Source organism: Engraulis encrasicolus, chromosome 14, assembly GCF_034702125.1.
Source record: "Engraulis encrasicolus isolate BLACKSEA-1 chromosome 14, IST_EnEncr_1.0, whole genome shotgun sequence".
Taxonomy (NCBI): domain Eukaryota; kingdom Metazoa; phylum Chordata; class Actinopteri; order Clupeiformes; family Engraulidae; genus Engraulis; species Engraulis encrasicolus.
The window spans coordinates 53664497-53685271 of record NC_085870.1 but is presented as its reverse complement, the minus strand read 5'-3'; the positions used below and the strand labels follow the sequence as shown (position 1 = coordinate 53685271).

General features: G+C 41.5%; 1 protein-coding gene and 1 long non-coding RNA gene across 4 annotated transcripts in view; one reads left to right on the top strand and one right to left on the bottom strand.

Annotated features, from left to right (window-relative positions):
* LOC134462898 (uncharacterized) overlaps window positions 1-20775 on the bottom strand; it is a 122184-nt gene that overhangs the window by 65507 nt on the left and 35902 nt on the right. The gene's annotated exons all lie outside the window — the stretch shown is intronic.
* Window positions 648-18325, top strand: igfn1.3 (immunoglobulin like and fibronectin type III domain containing 1, tandem duplicate 3). The gene is made up of 23 exons (XM_063216142.1): window positions 648-1184; window positions 5700-5822; window positions 5929-6065; window positions 6188-6287; window positions 6392-6433; window positions 6575-6614; window positions 6718-6901; window positions 7088-7201; window positions 9778-9940; window positions 10088-10360; window positions 10934-11509; window positions 11623-11747; window positions 11867-12011; window positions 12168-12461; window positions 12605-12901; window positions 13094-13273; window positions 14025-14162; window positions 14252-14560; window positions 14675-14760; window positions 14852-15044; window positions 15236-15532; window positions 15688-16014; window positions 17692-18325. Exons 1-23 carry the CDS (start codon window positions 1058-1060, stop codon window positions 17694-17696), a joined length of 4275 nt encoding a protein of 1424 aa, XP_063072212.1. The 5' UTR covers window positions 648-1057; the 3' UTR covers window positions 17697-18325.

The window sequence follows — 20775 nt, the reverse complement described above, 5'->3', positions numbered from 1 at the left end:
GAGTCGCGGCCGTCCTGCAGGAGAGTTCATGCACGCAAGCAACTCGATAGAAGAGGGAGAGTGGCGGCAGAATCACAGTGAGCTACTGAACGGCGCCGAAGGTGCCCGTAGCAACATTAGAGATATAGCTAGAGAGATGTCTCTGTAATCTCTTTCCTCCCTAGAGCAAACAACAACAACAGATTACTTACCTCAAGTTGAATTCCAGGTGGATATGCGCCTCGGGGATTCCACGAGAGTAGCTTCACATGCGAAAGCACAAGCTACAGGGAGAAGCCACCGTTACTATAAGCGGCGATAGCACACCTTAATAAGGTGGGGATAATAGCCTGATAACACAGACTTATATTATAACAAGTCAGTGCCTGATAACGATAGCCTGGAGAGGGGCAACAATAGTCACCAGCTCTCGGACAGCTAACTGCCAGTAGGCACCTCGTTACCAGTATTCGTACCTTATCAGATCGCGTGAGGGATTAAAGAGGACGAAGTATGCCGCGCTGGGACTTATATACTGTGTACAGTAGCGCGGCATACTCACGTGATGAAGTTTTGATATAAGTGTACCTCAGAACTCGCGCATGCGCGGATTATATTCCAGCCCCTTGGGCTAGCCGTCTGGCAGCCTTTCTTGAGTGAAACAGAACTGGGTGTGTGTTGCACGGTGGCACCACATGGTCATCTGGCAGCCCACGTTGTGTCCCTGCCCTTGAGCCACAGCTAGTGACTGCTCTGCTCAGCCGCCGCAAACACTAATGTATTTTATTGCCCTCCATTGGGCCTTATGACACCAATGTTCTTCAGCAGCCCTGTGATACTTCTGGCCACAAAGCCTCTGTAGCCTACCCCCACAGGCCACACCTTCACGTTCCAGGCAAGCCCCTCTGCTTCAGCCGGTTGACATACCATCTTCCTTTCATACGCCTCCCCAATCACATCCTGCTTTCCTGTGTTTATGCATACTGTGTGTACAACATTTAATGAAAAACGGGTCTCATATTCGTGACAATGTACATGTCCATACTGTAGTCACTATGTAGTACTGCCTATATGTCTAATGTCTACTGTTTGTGTTCAATTAAGTGACTGCTCATTTTCTTCTTCTGAAGTCAGAGGTCATCCAAGGAACACCAGGATGAAGTTCAGGAAGACAAAAGATGAAGAGCCCACAGCCCCTGGGCAGGGTAAGTAGAGATCACAAAATGCACTACTGACAATGTGCTTAGCAGGAGTGTTGGGCAAGCTACTTGTAAAATCTAGTGAGCTAAGCTATCAGCTACTCATCCATAGATTAAAGGGGAATTCTGGCCATTTCACCAACATATTACATCTGTTGGAGGCCAATGAAAGTTGACCAAAGGGAAATCCGTAAGAATGTTTTATGCGGGCTGCGCAAAGTTAGCCAATTGCACTGATTTCCATGAAAGCGGGCGATATCGGGCAAGTGTTTAACCTTTACTGAAGCTCATAAAGTGGGGTTGCTGTGTGGGCAGTGCACATACAATGGAACCCAATGGGTGATTTTAGCATTAACTAGCACAGACATGATGCATTTGCCACTATTTGCAACTATTTTTACAAAAAAACCAAAATGGGTTAAGCCATTTTGGATTTTTGGTTAACTGTGGTTGGGAAGATGCACCTTGCACATGTGAATTTGAAGTCAAACATTGCAAAACTTGAAAGTGTAGGCCTGTCAGCGAAAGGAGGGAAAGGGTGAGAGCAAGTTTAGGGGATTTTAACAAACAACATCAGTTTTATCTGTAGCCGGTTTGTGGCGCTCAACTGACTTGATTAGGGACGTTTTCCTCAGGGATGGCCTAAAATTTGTTGCTTTTGTGGACGCTACATCGTTACTTGACAAAAAAGCTTAACTACAGGGACGTTACTCAATACATAACCGCAGAGATACACCAGCGGCGATCTGAGCGAGTCGCGCAACGGAAGTAATTGACTTCCCAGGTGAAAAACCCATATACTTAAAGTGTACTTTTTTTGACCGTACTTAGTACAAAGTGTACTATTTTCGGCGATTTAAAGTGCGCTTCATTGCACTATTAGTGCGCTGAAGCACTACTAAAGCAGTACTTCAGCACAGTTGCAGCACACTGAGGATGCTAAATTGGCACCGCTTTTGGACAACTTTAAGTGCACTACAAGCATACTTTTGAAAGTATGCTCCAAACACGCTTTTCATGCATTCGTATGGCATTAATAGTGTGCTTGAGTACACTTCTATAACATTTTATTGTTACTAGAAGTACAATAAAAGTATACTAACTTCATGCTTCTTTGGACTACATTGGAACATTTTAAGTCTGTAAAAAGTATATCATATTAAGTATTGTAAATATATAACAGGTATGCTTGAAGTATATTCACAGTACACTCCCAAGTACAACGAATAATATAAATCTAATACTACAATCCATGCTGGTCCTCAGAGCTTGTACAATACACACGGCCACATGTCACAGTATTGATACAGTATGCATGCCTAGCACGACTGACATTTACAATCATTGCATTGTTACAGAGATTTCAGATATACATTTCACTTTATTTCATACTTGTTCCACCTTCCTGCAGTTGATCATTTGATTTAATCACTAATGGTGACCCTTGAATCTTTGTTTGAACAACTAGTTCCAACTTACCTCTCACCATGATATCATGGGAAGTGTGAGGCTATATATACCAGAACATATACGTGACCAGGGCTCTAAATTAACACACGCCAACCCGCCAAACACGGGTGAAAATTAATTTTGGCAAGTAGAAAAAAATACCTACCCGCCAATTTGGCTAGTAGTTCCCGAGTACAGTAAATTATGAACGGTAAACCGCTGCTTTGACGAACGTTAGACGGCGAGATTTCCTACATTACCCATGGACACTAGCGTCACGACGTAGCCTCCCACCGTGGGCTTTCCAGTGCAGCAAGCGGCAACTCCATGCTGTTGCGCACGCCAGGATTGAAAACATTTCAGACGACCAGCCTTCTGTCAGCTAAGCTGCGCTCACACTATTCTGACAGGCAGCTCTCCTCCTATGCTCTCGTCGCTTTCGCTACAACCTTTTTAACGTCACTATTATTACTATTTATTATATGGTTGTGACGTCATCGGTCGAATGCTCCATTCATTTCAACGGGGCTCCCCAACGTTCGCACGTCTGTTATTTTTCGATAACGGACGGGTTGGTCTATAACAGACCGCTGTCAATGGAAACACGACTTTTCACTGCTAAAGCGACTTTTCAACAAGACTCTAATCAGCTGCTGTGATAGACAACACCTGTTGTCCTGGCTACCTAGCTGTTAGCGGTGTTCCACAACGGCGCAGCAACAATCTTTTGACATTAAAACTATAATAGCCTAGACTTCACATTAAATAGGCCTAAAGAAATGTCCCCGCCATGTGTGAATCATTTAAGTATATCCATATAATAAGCGGGTTAACTTTCGGCGAGTCGGTCGCTTTGTGGAATAGCAGCACTTCAGAGAGAACAAGACCCCTCCGCTCCGCGTCGGGGTCTAAAGATTCTCTCTGTCGTGCTGCTATTCCACGGTAGCGACCTTCTCGCCGAACGTTAACCCTTACATGAACATTGCTGTAACAGGCTGCATTTTTGAAGCAGCGAGGCCCTGGCCGTTTCAACAGGAGTTACGCAGATTATGCATAGAGCTACTTCTGTTCTGTAGACTATGTTTTGTTCGAGTGATGATGAGAATGTGGCAGGGGTTAGCGCAAGGTTCTGTGTGTTGGTGAATGCTAGTAGTAATTGTCACCGTAATAATAGTGAAGTTAAAAAATGAGTGGTTGTGGAACGAAATAGCGACAAGGGCAGAGGAGGAGAGCTGACTGTCAGAGTAGTGTGACCGTAGCTGTCAGTTCAGTTGTCTTCTGAAATGTTCCGAGTCCTGGCGCAACTAAGTTGGAAAGCCCACGCCATCGGAAAGAAAAAAAGCAACCAACGACGAAGCTGTCGAAGTAACAACGGAAGCGAATATTCCCGAGATATTATTTACTTTTATTTAAACTAGGCTTCTTGTCATTTTGTTGCGCATGGTAGAGAAGAGCTCCTCCTCTCTCCTCTCCTTTTCCTCTCATCTCTTCTCCTTCCTTGGGGTGTGCGTAGGCCTATGTGAGGTTTTGTAGGCTAGTGTTTGGCTGTGTGCGTGGTTACTGTAAGGTCTGTTATGTGAGTGGCTTGTGTGATGAGATTCAGCTGTTTTCAGAGGAATTGGACAAAAACTAATCAAATTGATTATGCCTAAGTCATGAAAGTAAAACATAAAGCAGAAGTTAAAAAATAATGAAAAATATATAGCCTATAATATGCTTGTTATTATGTAGGCATATAGCCTATGCAGGCCTATAGTGTATCAGTGTTGTAGAAATAGTTGAACAAAATGACCATAATTTAAAATAATAATAATAATAACTAGCCTAATGCATAGTTTATTTTGGCGAGATTTAAAAAAAAATGGCTAGTTGAACTTCTGTTTGGCTGGTAAGAAAAAATGTCCACTAGCCAAATTGGCTGGTGGTGGAAAAAGTTGAGCCCTGTACGTGACCATCATAATGACGGTGGGAACATGGCCATTTTTTGTGTACCACTTTAGTCCTACAATAAACGCAGAATATAACAATGAGTAATATTTTCATGCAAACCAAAGATATTCCTTAGAGGTAAATGGCTTTCTGTTTGAGAAATTTAGCTCCAAGAAGTGCATTGCATGATGGTACATGCATGATGGTGCATGATGGGTAAATGAACTTTGTGTAAGCACACTTTGAATATATTTGGGTGAAGTACAATCATGGTGCACTTAGAAAAAGTGTACTTGCAATATGTTAAAGCGATTTACTTTAAAGCGCACTATAGAAAATCACACTTAGAAGAGATTTGGGTGAAGTGTAATCATATTGCACTTTAAAAAAGTACAATTGCAATATGTTATTAAAAAATACACTTTTAGTAAGTTCACTATTAGAACACTATTAGTATATTCCTCTAAATACACTTTTGTCAAACATCTTCGAAGTACACTTGAAGTATGGTTCGCTAAGTGTACTTTCTTTGAGAGCAACTTAATTACATCTAATTTTAAGTACACTTTAAATAAGCATATTGTAAACATACTTTTTCTTAGCACAAAAAGCATGAGTGCACTTTTAACATGCTAAGTACACTTCAGTCATACTTTTATTGTACTAAATTGAACCACTTTTTCACCTGGGTTTGTATTGAGTCGAGAGACAAAAGCGATTCTGGAGACTAGAGCGATTTGCGCGACGAGCGCGACAATTTGAAGTTGAAATCTTTTCAACTTTCTATGACGCGGTTCGGCGACAAGCCGCGACAGCCAATGACTGTATAGAGGTCAGTGACCACAGCCAATGGGAATGCTTGAATGCTTTGCCTTCTGCCTGTACGGACATACTCTAGTCTCCTCAATCTCTCGTATCGCTTGCTGCTACACTCTGTCGCTTGAATCGCGTCGCCGCTGGTGTATCTCTGCGGTTAAGTAGTGACGCTACGGCCAAGCTACTGGGAAATGTAGTTAAACTAGTAGCTTCGCTACAAGTAGCGGCGCTAATGCCCATCACCGCTGAATAATAATTATTATTTATATATAATAATTAATAATAATTTGATGGTGCTCCCTGACATCTGAAATTCTTCTTTTGCAGTAAGAATCAAGAAGAGGTCCAGAGTCCCAGGGGTTATGATCACACAGTTTGTGGAGGAAATTCCTGAAGGAAGCAGTCACCCAGACTTCACACGCAAACCAATTGCTTTAACGTTACAAGAAGGTAAAGATGACAGCTACATGTATGGCACAGTCTGGGATGTAGTGATGATGATATAGTATAATATAATATATTTTAACATCCAGGTCTTACAACAATACTTTTACAGGGAAACTAGCTGTTTTCAAAGCTATTGTGACAGGAAATCCGGCCCCAACTGTAACTTGGAAAAGAAGTAACGGCGAGATTGATCCTGAACTATGCCAATCTGTTTATGATGAGCATTCCCACGAGCATCAGCTTCAGGTGCCAAAGCATCTCTCTCATCCACACTTACAAAAGCAGTAGGAATTACATACACTAGTAACATAGCAAGGTACAGATAACAAATCGTTTTTCAAGGGATTGTGCTCATTACATTTCCATAGATGCCGGCTGTAGGTGCCGATCTAAGTGATACATACAAGTGCTTTGCAGTCAATGAATTTGGACAAGCCGTGGTCACTGCAGCACTCAATGTCATTGAAGGTAAGCAAACGGTTATAAATTCATCAATGTCTGTCTGTCTGCCAGTCTGTTTAAGTATTTATTCTAACATGTTCATAATGATATTGACGAGAATCTTTTTCTAGTTGGATTTAAGAAGAGCAAAGCAATGAAAGAAGCCAGAGAAGGTACATACCAGAACATATATACTTCAGTACAAAATTAAATTCTGTAAATTTTTTGTAAATTTGTTGCCTGCACTGTATGTATAATATTGGAAATACATTTTTTAAAAGTGGTAAGTAATGTAAAGAATTATGTTCCTCAAGAAAAACAGGAATTGGCCTATACTACTCTCCTGAAGACAAGGTAAGGTTCATGAAAACCTTGTTGGCTATCTGGTGTACTTTTTGGGGTATCTTATCATACTCTGAGAGCAATCAATAATGCTGGCTTGTTGCTCTCCAAAAAGGGCGGAGCGGCCCAAAGAAGAGAAAAAGGACGGTGAGCTAGATGAAAACTTTTGGGAGCTTCTGCTCAGTGCGGACAAAAAAGACTATGAGAGCATCTGTGCACAGTATGGAATAACAGATTTCCGTGGGATGCTGACGAAACTTAAAGTGAAGAAACAAGAGAGAATGGAAGAACAGGCACAGGTTTGGTATAATAAGATGTTAAATTAGGACCATGTATCAATTAATCCCAAATGTATTAACTTAATCCCAATATATGTAGTTTACATATGGAAAACTATTCTTACTCTTTGAAATATAATTACTGGAGATTGCACATACACTGTCCTATATACACACATTCATGTGCATGATGTTTTTGTTTCGCAGTTCATTAGCCATCTGAGTAACCTGAAGCCAATTGAAGTCAAGTCAGAGGGAAATGCTGAATTTGAATTTGAAATGGACCTCAAGGACCCTAATTCAAGGATCTTCCTATACAAAGTATGACTGCCTTGCTCTGCTACAGTTGTCCTTTCAAATAAAAGGGTCACATCATATTACACAACATAATCCCTTTTCACACTATTTTTGTAATGCCATTAGGGACTTATGATACCCTGTCAGTATCAAAAAAGTATCATTATTATTCATGTTTTTCCCCATGGTAAGTCATGTATTTATATCCCCGAAACGCGGAGCGTCGGGGATGTAATGGTTTTGCGTGCACCGCCGCCGCCGCCGCCGCGTAAGGTCTTTCGTTGTTAACGCGATAACTTTTGAACGGATGTTTGGATTTGTCCCAGATTTGGTGTGTGAATGCTCTAGGGCAGGTTCATGAACTGATTCGAGTTTGGAGGTCAACAATTTCAAGATGGCCGAATTTTTGTTTGGCCCATTACTTCTGACCGGGTGGATGGATTTGTCCCAGATTTGGTGTGTGAATGCTCTAGGGTGGATTCATGAACTGATTATAGTTTGGAGGTTAACACTTTCAAGATGGCCGAATTCAAGATGGCCGAATTTTTGTTTGGTCCATAACTTCTGACCGGGTGGACGGATTTGTCCCAGATTTGGTGTGTGAATGTTCTAGGGTAGGTTCATGAACTGATTCGAGTTTGGAGGTCAACAATTTCAAGATGGCCGAATTCAAGATGGCCGAATTTTTGTTTGGCCCATTACTTCTGACCGGGTGGATGGATTTGTCCCAGATTTGGTGTGTGAATGCTCTAGGGTGGGTTCATGAGCTGATTACAGTTTGGAGGTTAACGCTTTCAAGATGGCCGAATTCAAGATGGCCGAATTTTTGTTTGGTCCATAACTTCTGACCGGGTGGATGGATTTGTCCCAGATTTGGTGTGTGAATGTTCTAGGGTAGGTTCATGAACTGATTCGAGTTTGGAGGTCAACAATTTCAAGATGGCCGAATTCAAGATGGCCGAATTTTTGTTTGGCCCATTACTTCTGACCGGGTGGATGGATTTGTCCCAGATTTGGTGTGTGAATGCTCTAGGGTGGGTTCATGAACTGATTACAGTTTGGAGGTTAACACTTTCAAGATGGCCGAATTCAAGATGGCCGAATTTTTGTTTGGTCCATAACTTCTGACCGGGTGGATGGATTTGTCCCAGATTTGGTGTGTGAATGTTCTAGGGTAGGTTCATGAACTGATTCGAGTTTGGAGGTCAACACTTTCAAAATGGTGGAATTTTTATTTGGCCCATAACTTCTGACTGGGTGGATTGATTTGCCCGGTAACTCCTTAATTTAATGGTTCACCATTTCAGTGAATCTACCATATCAGGTAGGCCTACAGTGTAATAACCAGTTTAACAATATTTAATACCATATAATACTAGTGTAATACCAGTGTAAAAATAGGCAATACCAGGTACAGTGTAATAACCAGTGTAACAATATGTAATACCATGTAATACTAGTGTAATACCAGTGTACAAATATGCAATACCATGTAATACCACTTACACACAAATAGCCTACATGATATAAGTACAAAATTGGTACATGGTGTCACACTGGTATGACGTGGTATTAAATATTGTTACACTGGTTATTACACTGTATCTAATGTGGTATATCCACTGTAATAGTGAACCATTAAAACAGTGTTACCATTTGCCCCATTTTTTCCTCCATTTTCACAATAGTCATTTGGTTTTAAGCCTATGCACGTCATTGATCTATGTGTAGATATTAAATATATTTATTTTATATTTTGTATTTATCATAAACGTTCATGAAAAGGTGGACGGGAGTGGTAGGAATGATTGGGGACTGGAAGCGTCGCGTTTCGGGGATATACCTTAAGCAGTCGAAGGCGACTGCACAGGTAGTCTAGTTCCATGTTGAACTTCCTGAACTACTATGCATTGAATAGGAGATGACAGTAATGTTCTGTTTTAATTTAAAACTTAAAGCTTGTTATAGGCTAGTTCAGTCTTCCAGTGTTTTTTAATGAAACTTCATATAGTCTACTGTGGAATGTGTTGTGGTATGCTAAATAAAATGGAGAAAATAGATAAAACAGACAGATTTCCAAATAAATCAGCTTTCTATATGAAATTTGGTCTTTTCCCTAACATGAACCTGGAAAGGGGGGTCGTCTTATTTTCAGGATCGTCTTATATTCGGGCCAATAGAGTAGACCAGAATGACTTATTTGGAACCAAACAAAAAGCAAAACACAACTAGTCAACTGTGAAAAGTATCACTGCAATTTTATCTATACTTTAACGGCCCCTTTACATGCTTACATCTCAGTGTGAGAGAGTGGTCTGCCCACTACGTATGGGCTCCCAAAAATTCTTTATTGGCAGTGACTACAAATGGCAACATTTTGATCCACTACTGGGATCTTCCGCACTGGTGGATCGTAACGCTGACATTTGTTAATCAACTACGCATTTTTTTTCCCTTATACCCAGTGTACAGACAACTCTTTCAGACAATCTTTTACAGTTGTTTGGCTCCTGGATTAGTGCTTTTATGGATGTGCACACCCTAACTTTCAAACGTTATTATTACATTCAACCAATGTTGTCAATGTGTCTCCCTGGCAGGATGGCGTCATGGTTCCTTTCACTTCAGATCTTGAAGAAAAACATTGCTTAAAACAGGTAGGAAAGAAATTTGTGTTTTCAGTCAAGGACCTAAACCCGGAAGATGCTGGAATGTACCAAGTAGACGTTGAGGGTGTCAATATTTTCTCAACAGACTTCAAAGGTAAGACTTTTGCTATGCCAGGCACTGTCAGCATAACAGTCTAAATACAGAGACTTATACATGAATATTTTAACAAATAAATATGACTGGGAAAGATATCAAGGTGAGGTAACTAATAGGTTACTAATTAAGTGTGTTTTCCTGTAGTTCCGGCGGTGGACTTTGTGGTGAAGATCCAAGAGGTCAAAGCCATGGAGAGAGAGGATGCCGTTTTTGAGTGTGTCGTATCTCAACCACTAGAAAAGATGAGCTGGTTTGGGAAGAATGTGCCCCTGGCACAAGGCGAGAAATATGACATTGAAGTATCCGAGGACAAGCTGATTCACAGACTGGTGGTAAAGGATTGCCTTCAGCTAGACAAGGGCATCTACGCAGCTGTTGCTGGAATCAAGTCCTGCAATGCATGGCTTGTCGTGGAAGGTAATCATATGCTATACTGATACTGTAACTACTAGCAGATATTATGTCAGCTACTCTGTGATGACCACTAAATAGTCAGAATAAAGCCCTTAACATGTAGAGGGATCAAGTAAAATGGTCAAACCATGCAAAACTAGGTGAACATTAAAATAAAAGTTTACATTGAAAAATTAGTATTACAATAAAAAAACAATGCCACTTCATTGCACAATATTAATTCATCATAATGGTCCATTAGGGCCCAGCCGTGGCTCTAACGGCTGTGCACCGTACTGCTACGCCGGCGACCCGGGTTTGATTCTGGCCCGGGTCCTTTGCCGATATTTCCCCCGTCTCTCTCGCTCTCCCCAATCACTTCCTGTCTCTCCTCCACTGTCCTATCTCAAAAATAAATAAAAATCCCTTCAAAAAAAAAGTCCATTTGACACTTAACAATGCATTTTTTTACTGTTGATGAAAGCTGTTATAGTCACAGAAGTTGAGTTAGAGTAGAGTTACATGTCTGACTTTACAGTAGGTGTATTGCTTTGTATTAATCAAGATTTTGTGAAAACCTTTATACTCCTGACATAGCTGATAATGACCCAAGTGCGCACGGCAAGAAGAAGGCACGTAAAACAACTACTGCCGGTGGTAGTGGGGTTGACTTGGCAAAAATCGCCGCAGAACAGAATGAAAAGATCCAGGCCGAGAGGGCAGAGATGATGGAGAAGGTGAAACAGGCCCAAGAGGAGGCAGCTAAGTTGAAGGCAGAACAAGAACCACTTCCGGAGCCAGCACCACAGATACCTGCTTCAAAGGCTGAAGAGCCTGCAGCGGAGACAGCCGCACCAGAAAAGCCAACGGAACAGCCTGCAAAACCTACAAAGACAATAGTGAAAACTACAAAAAAGGTTGTGAAAAAGACGGTGAAAAAAACAGTCCCTAAGCCAGCACCTGCACCTGCAGCAGAAGGAGTTGAAGCTGTGCCAGAGCCAGCAGAAAGTGAAACCATAGAAGTTGAGGAAGAGGTTGAAGTTGAGGAGGTGGTTGAGGAAGTAGTGGAAGAGCAAGCAGTTGAGCAAGTAGAGGAAGAGGAAGAGGAAGATGGTGATGGTGAGAAGAAGAAACGAGTCAGGACTGGTCCGCTGGTTCCCGAAACAGTTATTGGTAAGTTAACCAAATCATGAATCCCTGTTTTTGAAATTGTGCATTATATGACAAATGATATGCACCTGCTGTTGAAAATATTTCATTTTGACACATTAAAATCTATTTTTCAGATCCTGGTGTCTACTTTACCTGTGGACTATCAGATGCCAGTGCTATTATGGGACAATCAGCAGAACTAGTATGTAAGCTGAGTAGTGAAGATTGTGAAGGAGTTTGGTACAAAGATGGAATAGAGGTAAATTGCTCTGAAGTACTCCAAATATTTTACATACAGAAATAAGGACATCAGCATGTGGTCACACATATGCCTATGTTTTTTGTAAAACCACACTGAAGTCCAAAATGTCTGTTTAGTTAACCTCCTCAGAGGAAGGGCCAACTGTCATCAAGGAAGGCGCGTACCATAAGCTTGTTATCAGGGAGTGCACAGAGGAAGATGCTGGAAAGTACCGTTTTGAGGCAGATGGACGTAAAACAGAGGCTATGCTGATTGTTGAAGGTAAGAGGTCAATAACGCTATTTCTTGTATAGGTAACTATTTCATGTTGAATGCTTTTGTATTTTTTTGAAAATCAATTCTACCTAACTTGAGTTTCTATATTATGTCTTCCGAATGACTGCAATGACATGCAATAATAAATGCAATATTTCATAGATCCCCCAAGGATCTCTCCTGAGGACCTTGCAGAATTCTCAGAGCCAGTGATTATAAAAGCTGGAAAGAGTGCGACCTTCAAAATTAACTTTGTGGGCAGAGAGCCTATTAAGGTCCAGTGGTACAATGAGGATGAAGAAGTCTTGGACGATACAAACATAAAAATTGAGAAATCGTCTACTCACAGTCGCCTTCTTCTTAGCAAGTGTCCGCGGAAGCAAACCGGAGAGATAAAAATAAAGCTGAAAAATGAGTTTGGGACAGCTGAAGCCATATCTAAGCTCATCGTCATTGGTTAGTAAAGTCATGTTAACAAATACGTACACTATAATGTGTACAGTTTCTATTTCTTGCATAAGATCTATTTGTACAACAATGAATTGTTGCCGCCTTGCTTTCTGTGGTACCAAAGAGTGATGTTTCATCTCATATTGCAGATAAGCCAACACCGCCTGCGGGCCCTGTTGAGATAGTTGAAGCCTCAGCTAATTGTGTAGAAATAAAGTGGCGTGGACCAAAGGATGACGGAGGTTGTACTGTGGACAACTATAACCTGGAACGTCAGCAGCTTGGACGCAACACTTGGAAGAAAATTGGTCTGATTCCCGGTGTGCCTCACTACAAGGATACTGATGTGGATCACGGGCGGAAGTACTGCTACCGCATCAGAGCCATCACTGCAGAGGGCGCAAGTGAAATCATGATGACAGATGATATCCAGGCTGGTACCAAAGGTGCGTTTGGGAGATACTAAATATCCTGTTGAGCATTTTTTTCCTAAATCAAACACTAATAAAGTTAAATTATACAAATTGCAATATTAAACTTTTGATCTTTTTAAAATGCTTTCACGGTCATTCTCTGAGACTATGACCGGCTATTGTGTCTGCAAAAATGTCAGTCTCTTTTTTCTGTTTTTTTCACAGCTTACCCTGGCCCTCCCTCTCAACCAAAGGTTGTTAGTGCATTCAAGGACTGCATTAATTTGTCATGGAGTCCACCAACCAATACTGGAGGTACAAATATCTTGGGTTACAACTTGGAGAAGCGCAAGAGAGGCAGCAATTTGTGGGGCCCTGTGAATCCAGTAAATGAGCCCATCAAAGGTATCAGGAACCAACATATTTAACCACTTATAACATTACTGTCACCAAAATTGTAATGGATATGTCTTAATCTGTTAATTAAGGCTCTCGGTAATGTCATAGCAATGTTGTTATGATGTAGTTGAGTCTTTTCAGCAAGTAGTGAATAGGCCCGCCAGCGACTCCATCTGCACTAAGAGGCTACATAATATCATTATCAGTGATATATGTGTGTAATGTTGCGTATTCTGTATTTACGTGTGTAAGCTACTGAACACCTTAATATCCCTCGGGATTAATACATGATTGTCTATTCCAGTGTTTCTCATCCTTTTTTAAGGCAAGGCACCCTTTCAAATCATTAAAAATTTCAAGGTACCCCAAGCCAACAAGCTGTAACATGGCATCGCATCCGATACCACGCAAGCTTAGAAAAGTAACACATTTGGAGACGTCACACGACCTACGTTCGAAGTTGCAGCTGACTGGGGCGACCTATATTTACTTTATTGTGCGTAAATGGCAGATGAAAGATTCCACTGACTAGCATTAACTTATCAATTTAGACAAATATATATTATACATCATTTATTTATCAGCCACGTTTCCACGGCATCCCTGAGGGGGGCCCGAGGCACCCCTGTTGCGAAACACTGGTCTATTCTACTCTCTATATGATCTAACTTTATATGTAAAACATCTCCATGCTGGCGTTGTGGTGCTGATGACTTATGATGGCACGTGTCTAATAGTATCTCTTCCACCCTTTCAGCAAAAGATGCAAAAGAATATGGTGTTAAGGACGTTGTTGAGGGGATTGAGTATGAATTCAGAGTGTCAGCAATCAACGTCTCTGGTGCTGGAGAAGCAAGCACCCCTTCTGAGTTTGTGTTTGCAAGAGATCCAAAGAGTAGGTTCCCACTTACTAAAATACCAGTCACATTAGGTAAACAAGTTTTTTTTTAAGTGTGATTAATTGTCTTTATTTTCTCATTCCAGAACCCCCTGGTAAAGTCAGCGATCTCAAGGTGACAGATTCAACCTACACTTCCTTGTCTCTGGGTTGGAGTAAGCCTAAAGAGGAGGAAGGGGTACAGGATGAGGCAAAGGGTTATTATGTGGAGCTCCGACCTGCTGAGGAAACTGAGTGGACTCGCTGTAACTCAAATGCCCTCATCACAACATCCTACACGATCATTGGTTTAAAGTCAATGGCCATGTACTGGGTAAGAGTCGTAGCCTCAAATGAGGGAGGAGATGGAGAGCCCAGAGATTTAGACAACTACATTATTGCAATGCCACCTCCAGGTAGGTACCCTTCTAGAATGAGGATAATACTTGTACAACTTGCAGTACCATTACTGTACAAGACACTTAGACAGCAATGACCTTGACTTGACAATCTTCCTGTATTTCCCCCAGTGAGGCCAACATTTACAGACCGTAAAATGAAGAGCTTCATGGTCGTCAGAGCTGGAAATTCAACCCGAGTCAACATCAACTTCATGGTACATTACTTTGTATGGACAAACCTATCAATTTCTCACAACAGCTAAATGTTTTGATGGCAACCAGTAATTTCCCTTATGTTTATTGTAGGCATCCCCCATGCCAAATATAACGTGGTTGAAAGATGGCATGCCCATACCGAAACGGATTACCATAAGCAATGCTGAAGGCACATCACAAATCCTTATTCCTTCATCTGAACGCACAGATACTGGGATTTATTCCATCATCCTCAAAAACATTGTTGGCCAAGAAACATTCAGTACTGAGATCAGAGTAACAGGTAACACATGCAGAATAGATTACTGTAACATTTGCACTAGAATCATTTGAACAATATTAGTAGGCCTTCATTGCTTGTCCTGAAATTTATTGATATAGAAAGTACAGTATGCTACCCTTACAACATTACTTGCATTCACGGCAGCTTTATGTAACATTGTATGTACTATACTTGATGCATTTCATGTTCAGATGAGCCCAAGCCACCAGGCCCAATTGAGCTGGAGCAGAATGTCCCAGGCACTGTCACAGTGTCCTGGACCGCATCACCTGATGAGAAGCGCGACGACAGACTCTACTACATAGTGATGAAGCGAGATTCCGTTAAACGCACCTGGCAAACTGTGGCTGAACGTGTCTTCAATAACAACTACACTCTTATCAACATCATGCCAGGACGAGAGTACTACTTCCGAGTGTATGCTAAAAATGACATGGGACAGTCTGACCCTTCAGAGTCTCGCAAATGGGAAGTGGTCAGGAAAAAAGGTTGGTTGAGGTATTTTTAAGTGAAAATGTGTGTAAAACCACAGCATGCACAAAGTCACAATCTAAGATTCCTTTTATAAACACATGGAGTAAATCAGTAATGAACTGGAATCCATAGCTTGTTATCCGTTGCTTGTCTTTTTTCCCTTTAACAGAGAAGTTCACTCTGAATATGCCCGAAACCAAGAATTGCACATTTGATGCAGCACCATCCTTCACAGTGCCCCTCAGGACCCGCAGCAGCCCAGAGAGCTATGAGTGTTACATGAGCTGTGCAGTCAGTGGCAACCCTGCACCTTACATCACGTGGTTTCGTAACAACGTCAGCATCAACACAGACACCAACTACTTCATCTCTAACACGTGCGGCGTCTGTTCGCTGCTCATCTTGAAAGTGGGCCCAAAGGACAACGGAGAGTACAAAATCATGGCAGAAAACCAACATGGCAGAGCAGAGTGCACTACCAAGCTCACAGTCCGAGGTATGATTTTTTTTTTTTGGTTGTTTGGTTTTCATGTATTTTTTGCTCATGATTCTAAAGATTTTCATTTTAGTGTGTTCCTCTTAGGGACTGTACGTTATTTACCGGGGGGTGGGGGGGGGCTGGTGCGCTGGAAGTCCGGTCAAAAAAAAAAATCATGGCCCTCCCCCACCACCTCAATTTTTTCCCCATGACCCTCCCCCCACTTCAATTTTGTTTTCCCATGGCCCTCCCCCTACAGGTACAAAAATGTAAATGCTAAATATAATTTTTGGTGCTCTTGTGTGAGAAGACCTTGCGCCATTTAACCCCGACGCAGGGCGCCCTCCAGCTCTGTTTCGCTATCCTTGTCGACTTAAACATTTGGTCATGTCAGTGCATGGCAATTGTCACAGAGAGATGTGCACGAACAGTGTAGCCTATTAACTGTTCTGTTCAACTTTGGACCGAGAGATTCGAGGCGGCTGCTCAACTGCGGAATCTCGAAGTGAACCCCCCACCCTCTCTTCTCTCTCGCTCTGCCCGCATGATTGACAACCTAGACTCTAGGTTGTCAATCATGCGGGTCCTAGACCAAGCTGCGTGAGCAAGCGGTCTCACCTGCAGGATGACTCGAATTGGTGGGATTACAGGGTTGAAGTAGGCGTATGGCTCCAAACAGTAGCTCTAGCCTAGACTATTTCAAAACATGTTTTTATTTTCCCAAAAGTTTTGTGGACACCGATGAACAATTAAACAAACCGCTGCATTTTTAGGGTGGCGCGCTCCAGTTTGACAGCTGATAATGCCGGTTGGAAGAAAATAGGCTACATTTCACTTCGAGATTCCGCAGTTGAGCAGCCGCCTCGAAGCTCTGTCCAAAGTTAGTAGGCTTGTTCGTGCACATCTCTCTGTGCCTTGCGATGCCATGCTGTTACACATTTTGTAACAGCATGGCACTTCTGCATAACTGATCTTAATCCATAGGCTACAGAAGACATTACTGGCGCGAAATCTGACATAGATAACCACTCAAACCAGATGTTGATCCAGGACCAACTTTGCGATGTCGTTCCAGCAGTAGCCTAACCCGAGGAAATCGCGGTCACCGTTATGACACAAGGTCTTTTCCACACAAAAGCACCAAAAATAATATTTAGCCTACAGTAGGCTAACACATAATTCGGTATGCCTACACGCATCCCTAGGTATGCCTAGGGATGACTACAGATACACGCTTCAGTGCTAAAGTATGCACCCGGGACCTTGCATCGCAAAGCGATGTGTTTCAGAGAAGTATTGCATTTTGTATTATTATTTTAAAAATATAAAAAAATCGGGTTTTTTTCCCATGGCCCTCCCCCTAACTCCGATTTTGTTTGCCATGGCCCTCCCCCCCACCTCATTTTTTCATCATGGCCCTCCCCCCCCCTACGCACCAGCCCTCCCCTGGTAAATTACGAACAGTCCCTTACAAACTCCTAGGTTACCGTCTTGCTGCTAAAGTGCTGTAGACGTTTTGACTATTGCCATGGTGAATTTATTTCCGAAAATTAATGTTTAAAAAAAAACAAAAACAAAAAACAGTAACGTAATTTATACAGAAAAGGGTAGGGCCTTTACCTACCTAAAGTAAATTGAAATTCACGTATTGATAATTCAAAGTATGCTTTATTCAATTATGTTTTTATCTTTCAGATTAAGTGTGCTAAGGAGACCGAGAAGAGGGAAAACTGAAGGTCAAAACATTGAAAATGTGGCCCTACCTTGGCTCCAACAGTAGGGCACTCATCTGGTATGCGGCTGACCCGGGTTTGATTCCTGCCCGGGTCCTTTGCCAACCCTTCCCCATCTCTCTCTCCCCACTCGCTTCCTGTTGTAGACTTCACAGTCATGCCCTATCTCGAAATAAAGGCAAAACCACAAAAATATGAAAAAAGTTAAAAATGAAATTAATATGTTTTTAAAAAATGTGTCTATGATGTCTATGTAATTGTCAATGTGATTTTTGTAATAAAAGCACTAGGAACAATGTCCCATATGCCTATACAGTACACTTAACTTAAGTGATCCACTGCGACAGGAATGGAAATAAAATGTGTCTATACCGCAAAATTATATATGTTTTAAATAAACTTTTGTTGTCTGCAGAAACTGTGTTGGTGTTCTAAGGATAGATCTCTAAGTAAAAAAATCCAAAATGAGAATGGTCACTTTATTTAGAAATTTAGATTGAAATTCATACAAACAAATGTGTCTATGTTTGGGATATACAGTGAGGAGAATAAGTATTTGATCCCTTGCTAATTTTGTTGGTTTGCCCACTAATAAAGACATGATCATTCTACACTATTGATGATAAAATGCATTCTAATATGGAGAGACAGAATATCAAAAAGAAAATCCAGAAAATAACTTTGAAGAATATATTTTGATTGATTTGTATTCCATTGAGGAAAATAAGTATTTGACCCCAAAGAAGACCAAATACTTGGTGGCAAAGCCCTTGTTTTCTCGTACAGAGGTCAGGTGTTTCTTTCAGTTAATGACAATGTTTGTGGATATATTAGAAAGGATTTTTGTCCACTTTTCTTTGCAGATCATCTCCAAATCATTTAAATTGTATGACTGTATCTTGGCAAATGGGAGCTTCTGTTCCCTTCACAGGATTATTATAGGGTTAATGTTTGGAAACTGTCTAGGCCACTTCATTACCTTAATGTGCTTCTGCTTGAGCTACTCCTTCGTTGCTTGGGCTGTATGTTATGGATTATTATCCTATTGGGAGGCCAATCCATGACCCACCTTCAGTCTAGTGGTGGTGGGAAGATGGTTGGCATGCAGCATTGTACATTTGCGTGTCTCCCTCCATCCATTTCTTGACAATGTGAAGTTGTCCTGTGTCTTGGCCAGAACATAATGTTACCACTTTCATGTATGATGTTGGAGAAGGTGTTGTTCTTGGGATCATAGACAGCATTTCTCTTCCTCCAAACACATCGAGTTGTGTTAATGCCAAACAGTTTGATTTTGGTGTCATCTGATTCCAGCACCTCCCAATCATATCCTAATCCAGTTTGATGTTCATTGGCAAACCTCAGGTGAGCCTGAACAGGTTCCCTCTGAAGCAGGGGTACCATACATGCACAGCAGGATTTTAATCTGAATCTTTTTTTAATCTCTTTCATCTTAATCTTAATTTAAGTGTTTCCAATAGTTTTCTTAGTGATTGAGGTCCCAGCTGCCTTGAGATCATTTCCTAGCTCCTCCCATACAGTTTTAGGGTGCTTTATCTCTGTTTTCTGGTTATTAAATTCCCACAAGGTCAAATCTTGTATGGAACCACAGACAGGCCTAAGATTGATGAGTGATGATCATTTTTTATGTCCTAAAATTGGGAAGAAATGACTTATCATGTCTTTATTAGTGGGCAAACCAACAAAATCAGCAAGGGATCAAATACTTATTCTCCTCACTGTATGTCCAATAAAAAAAGGGGGAAAGAGCCATTGTCTAAATTGAAATTCTTTCAAATTGATTCAGGGTAATACACAAGATAAATCAGATATTTGCACTTTAAAATCATGCATTCATAACACATTCATACACCAAGAGACTGTATTGCAAACACAGAAACATAAGGCTCTCTTGTTGTAAAACAACATATTGTTGTGCTAGGTCAAACACCTCAGAGGATTTAATGATTTAAAGAGGAACGCAATGTTTACTGCAGCTCCTCGTGTGTGTTGACCAGCTTGTAAATGGCATTTAACTCTGGTCAACCTACCCTGTGAACTATTTATGGCCAGATAAATAGGAACAGAAATCTCACAAACTGCCACCATCATTACATGTTCACACCTGGGGATTTTGGCACAGGTTAATGAGTTTGGCTTCACACGGCCCAGTCATTCCTGCAATCTTGGCTGCCTTGACCTTTGTTTATCACCTTCCATTATTACCTAAAATAAACACTAAAGGAACACTAGCACATACAGGCAGTAAAAAAGAAATGTGTGAGGCCTTGTGACAGATGGTAAAACAAGCAGTGGACATTTATGTTGAGGGGTGGACATCAGGTGGAGCTCAGCTGAACATTTAGGGCAGCGGAGCACAATCGCTGGCTCCATGGCGACTGGAGCTACCCTCCCAAAATGGAGATTCCATGAAGACTCTTTCTTTGGAATTGTTTTCCTGGTAGACAATAGGCTGACATGCAACCTATTATATGGAGGGTCAACATTTCAGAGTTCTTAGAAGTTGAACAATGAAAACATTACTTCAGGCCCAACTGAAGTAGCACAATAGTCTAAAAGTCAACAAGTTACACATTAACTGTGTAAAGCCTTCCTGTTGGTAGGATTCAACACAGTGGATTTTGCCATGGTGGGATGACTCATTTATTGGCCATGGCAAAATGGTCACACAGAGGCTAACTCACGACGCATGTGGGAGAGCATGTGTCAAGTGACTCAGTGACAAGCAGGTCACATTGTTTACTGTGGGAATATGGAGGGCATTCGACCTTTGACCTGTCTCAAGGGATATCAAGCTTCTCACATCACATTCTACCATGCCAGCACACAGACTCAGCGCATGGTCCCAAGCTCTGAAACTTTCCTAAAATATTCAGCTAGCTTGTAAGGGCCATGTTCACAAGGTTCTGACGAGTCTTAAGTATGCATAGGATACATGCTTTTCTCTTGAGTGTCGTCAGCCTTGCTGCAGAGTCCCAAGATGAATCCTATTCTTCACAACACATACACGTGTTAAAATGTCTGA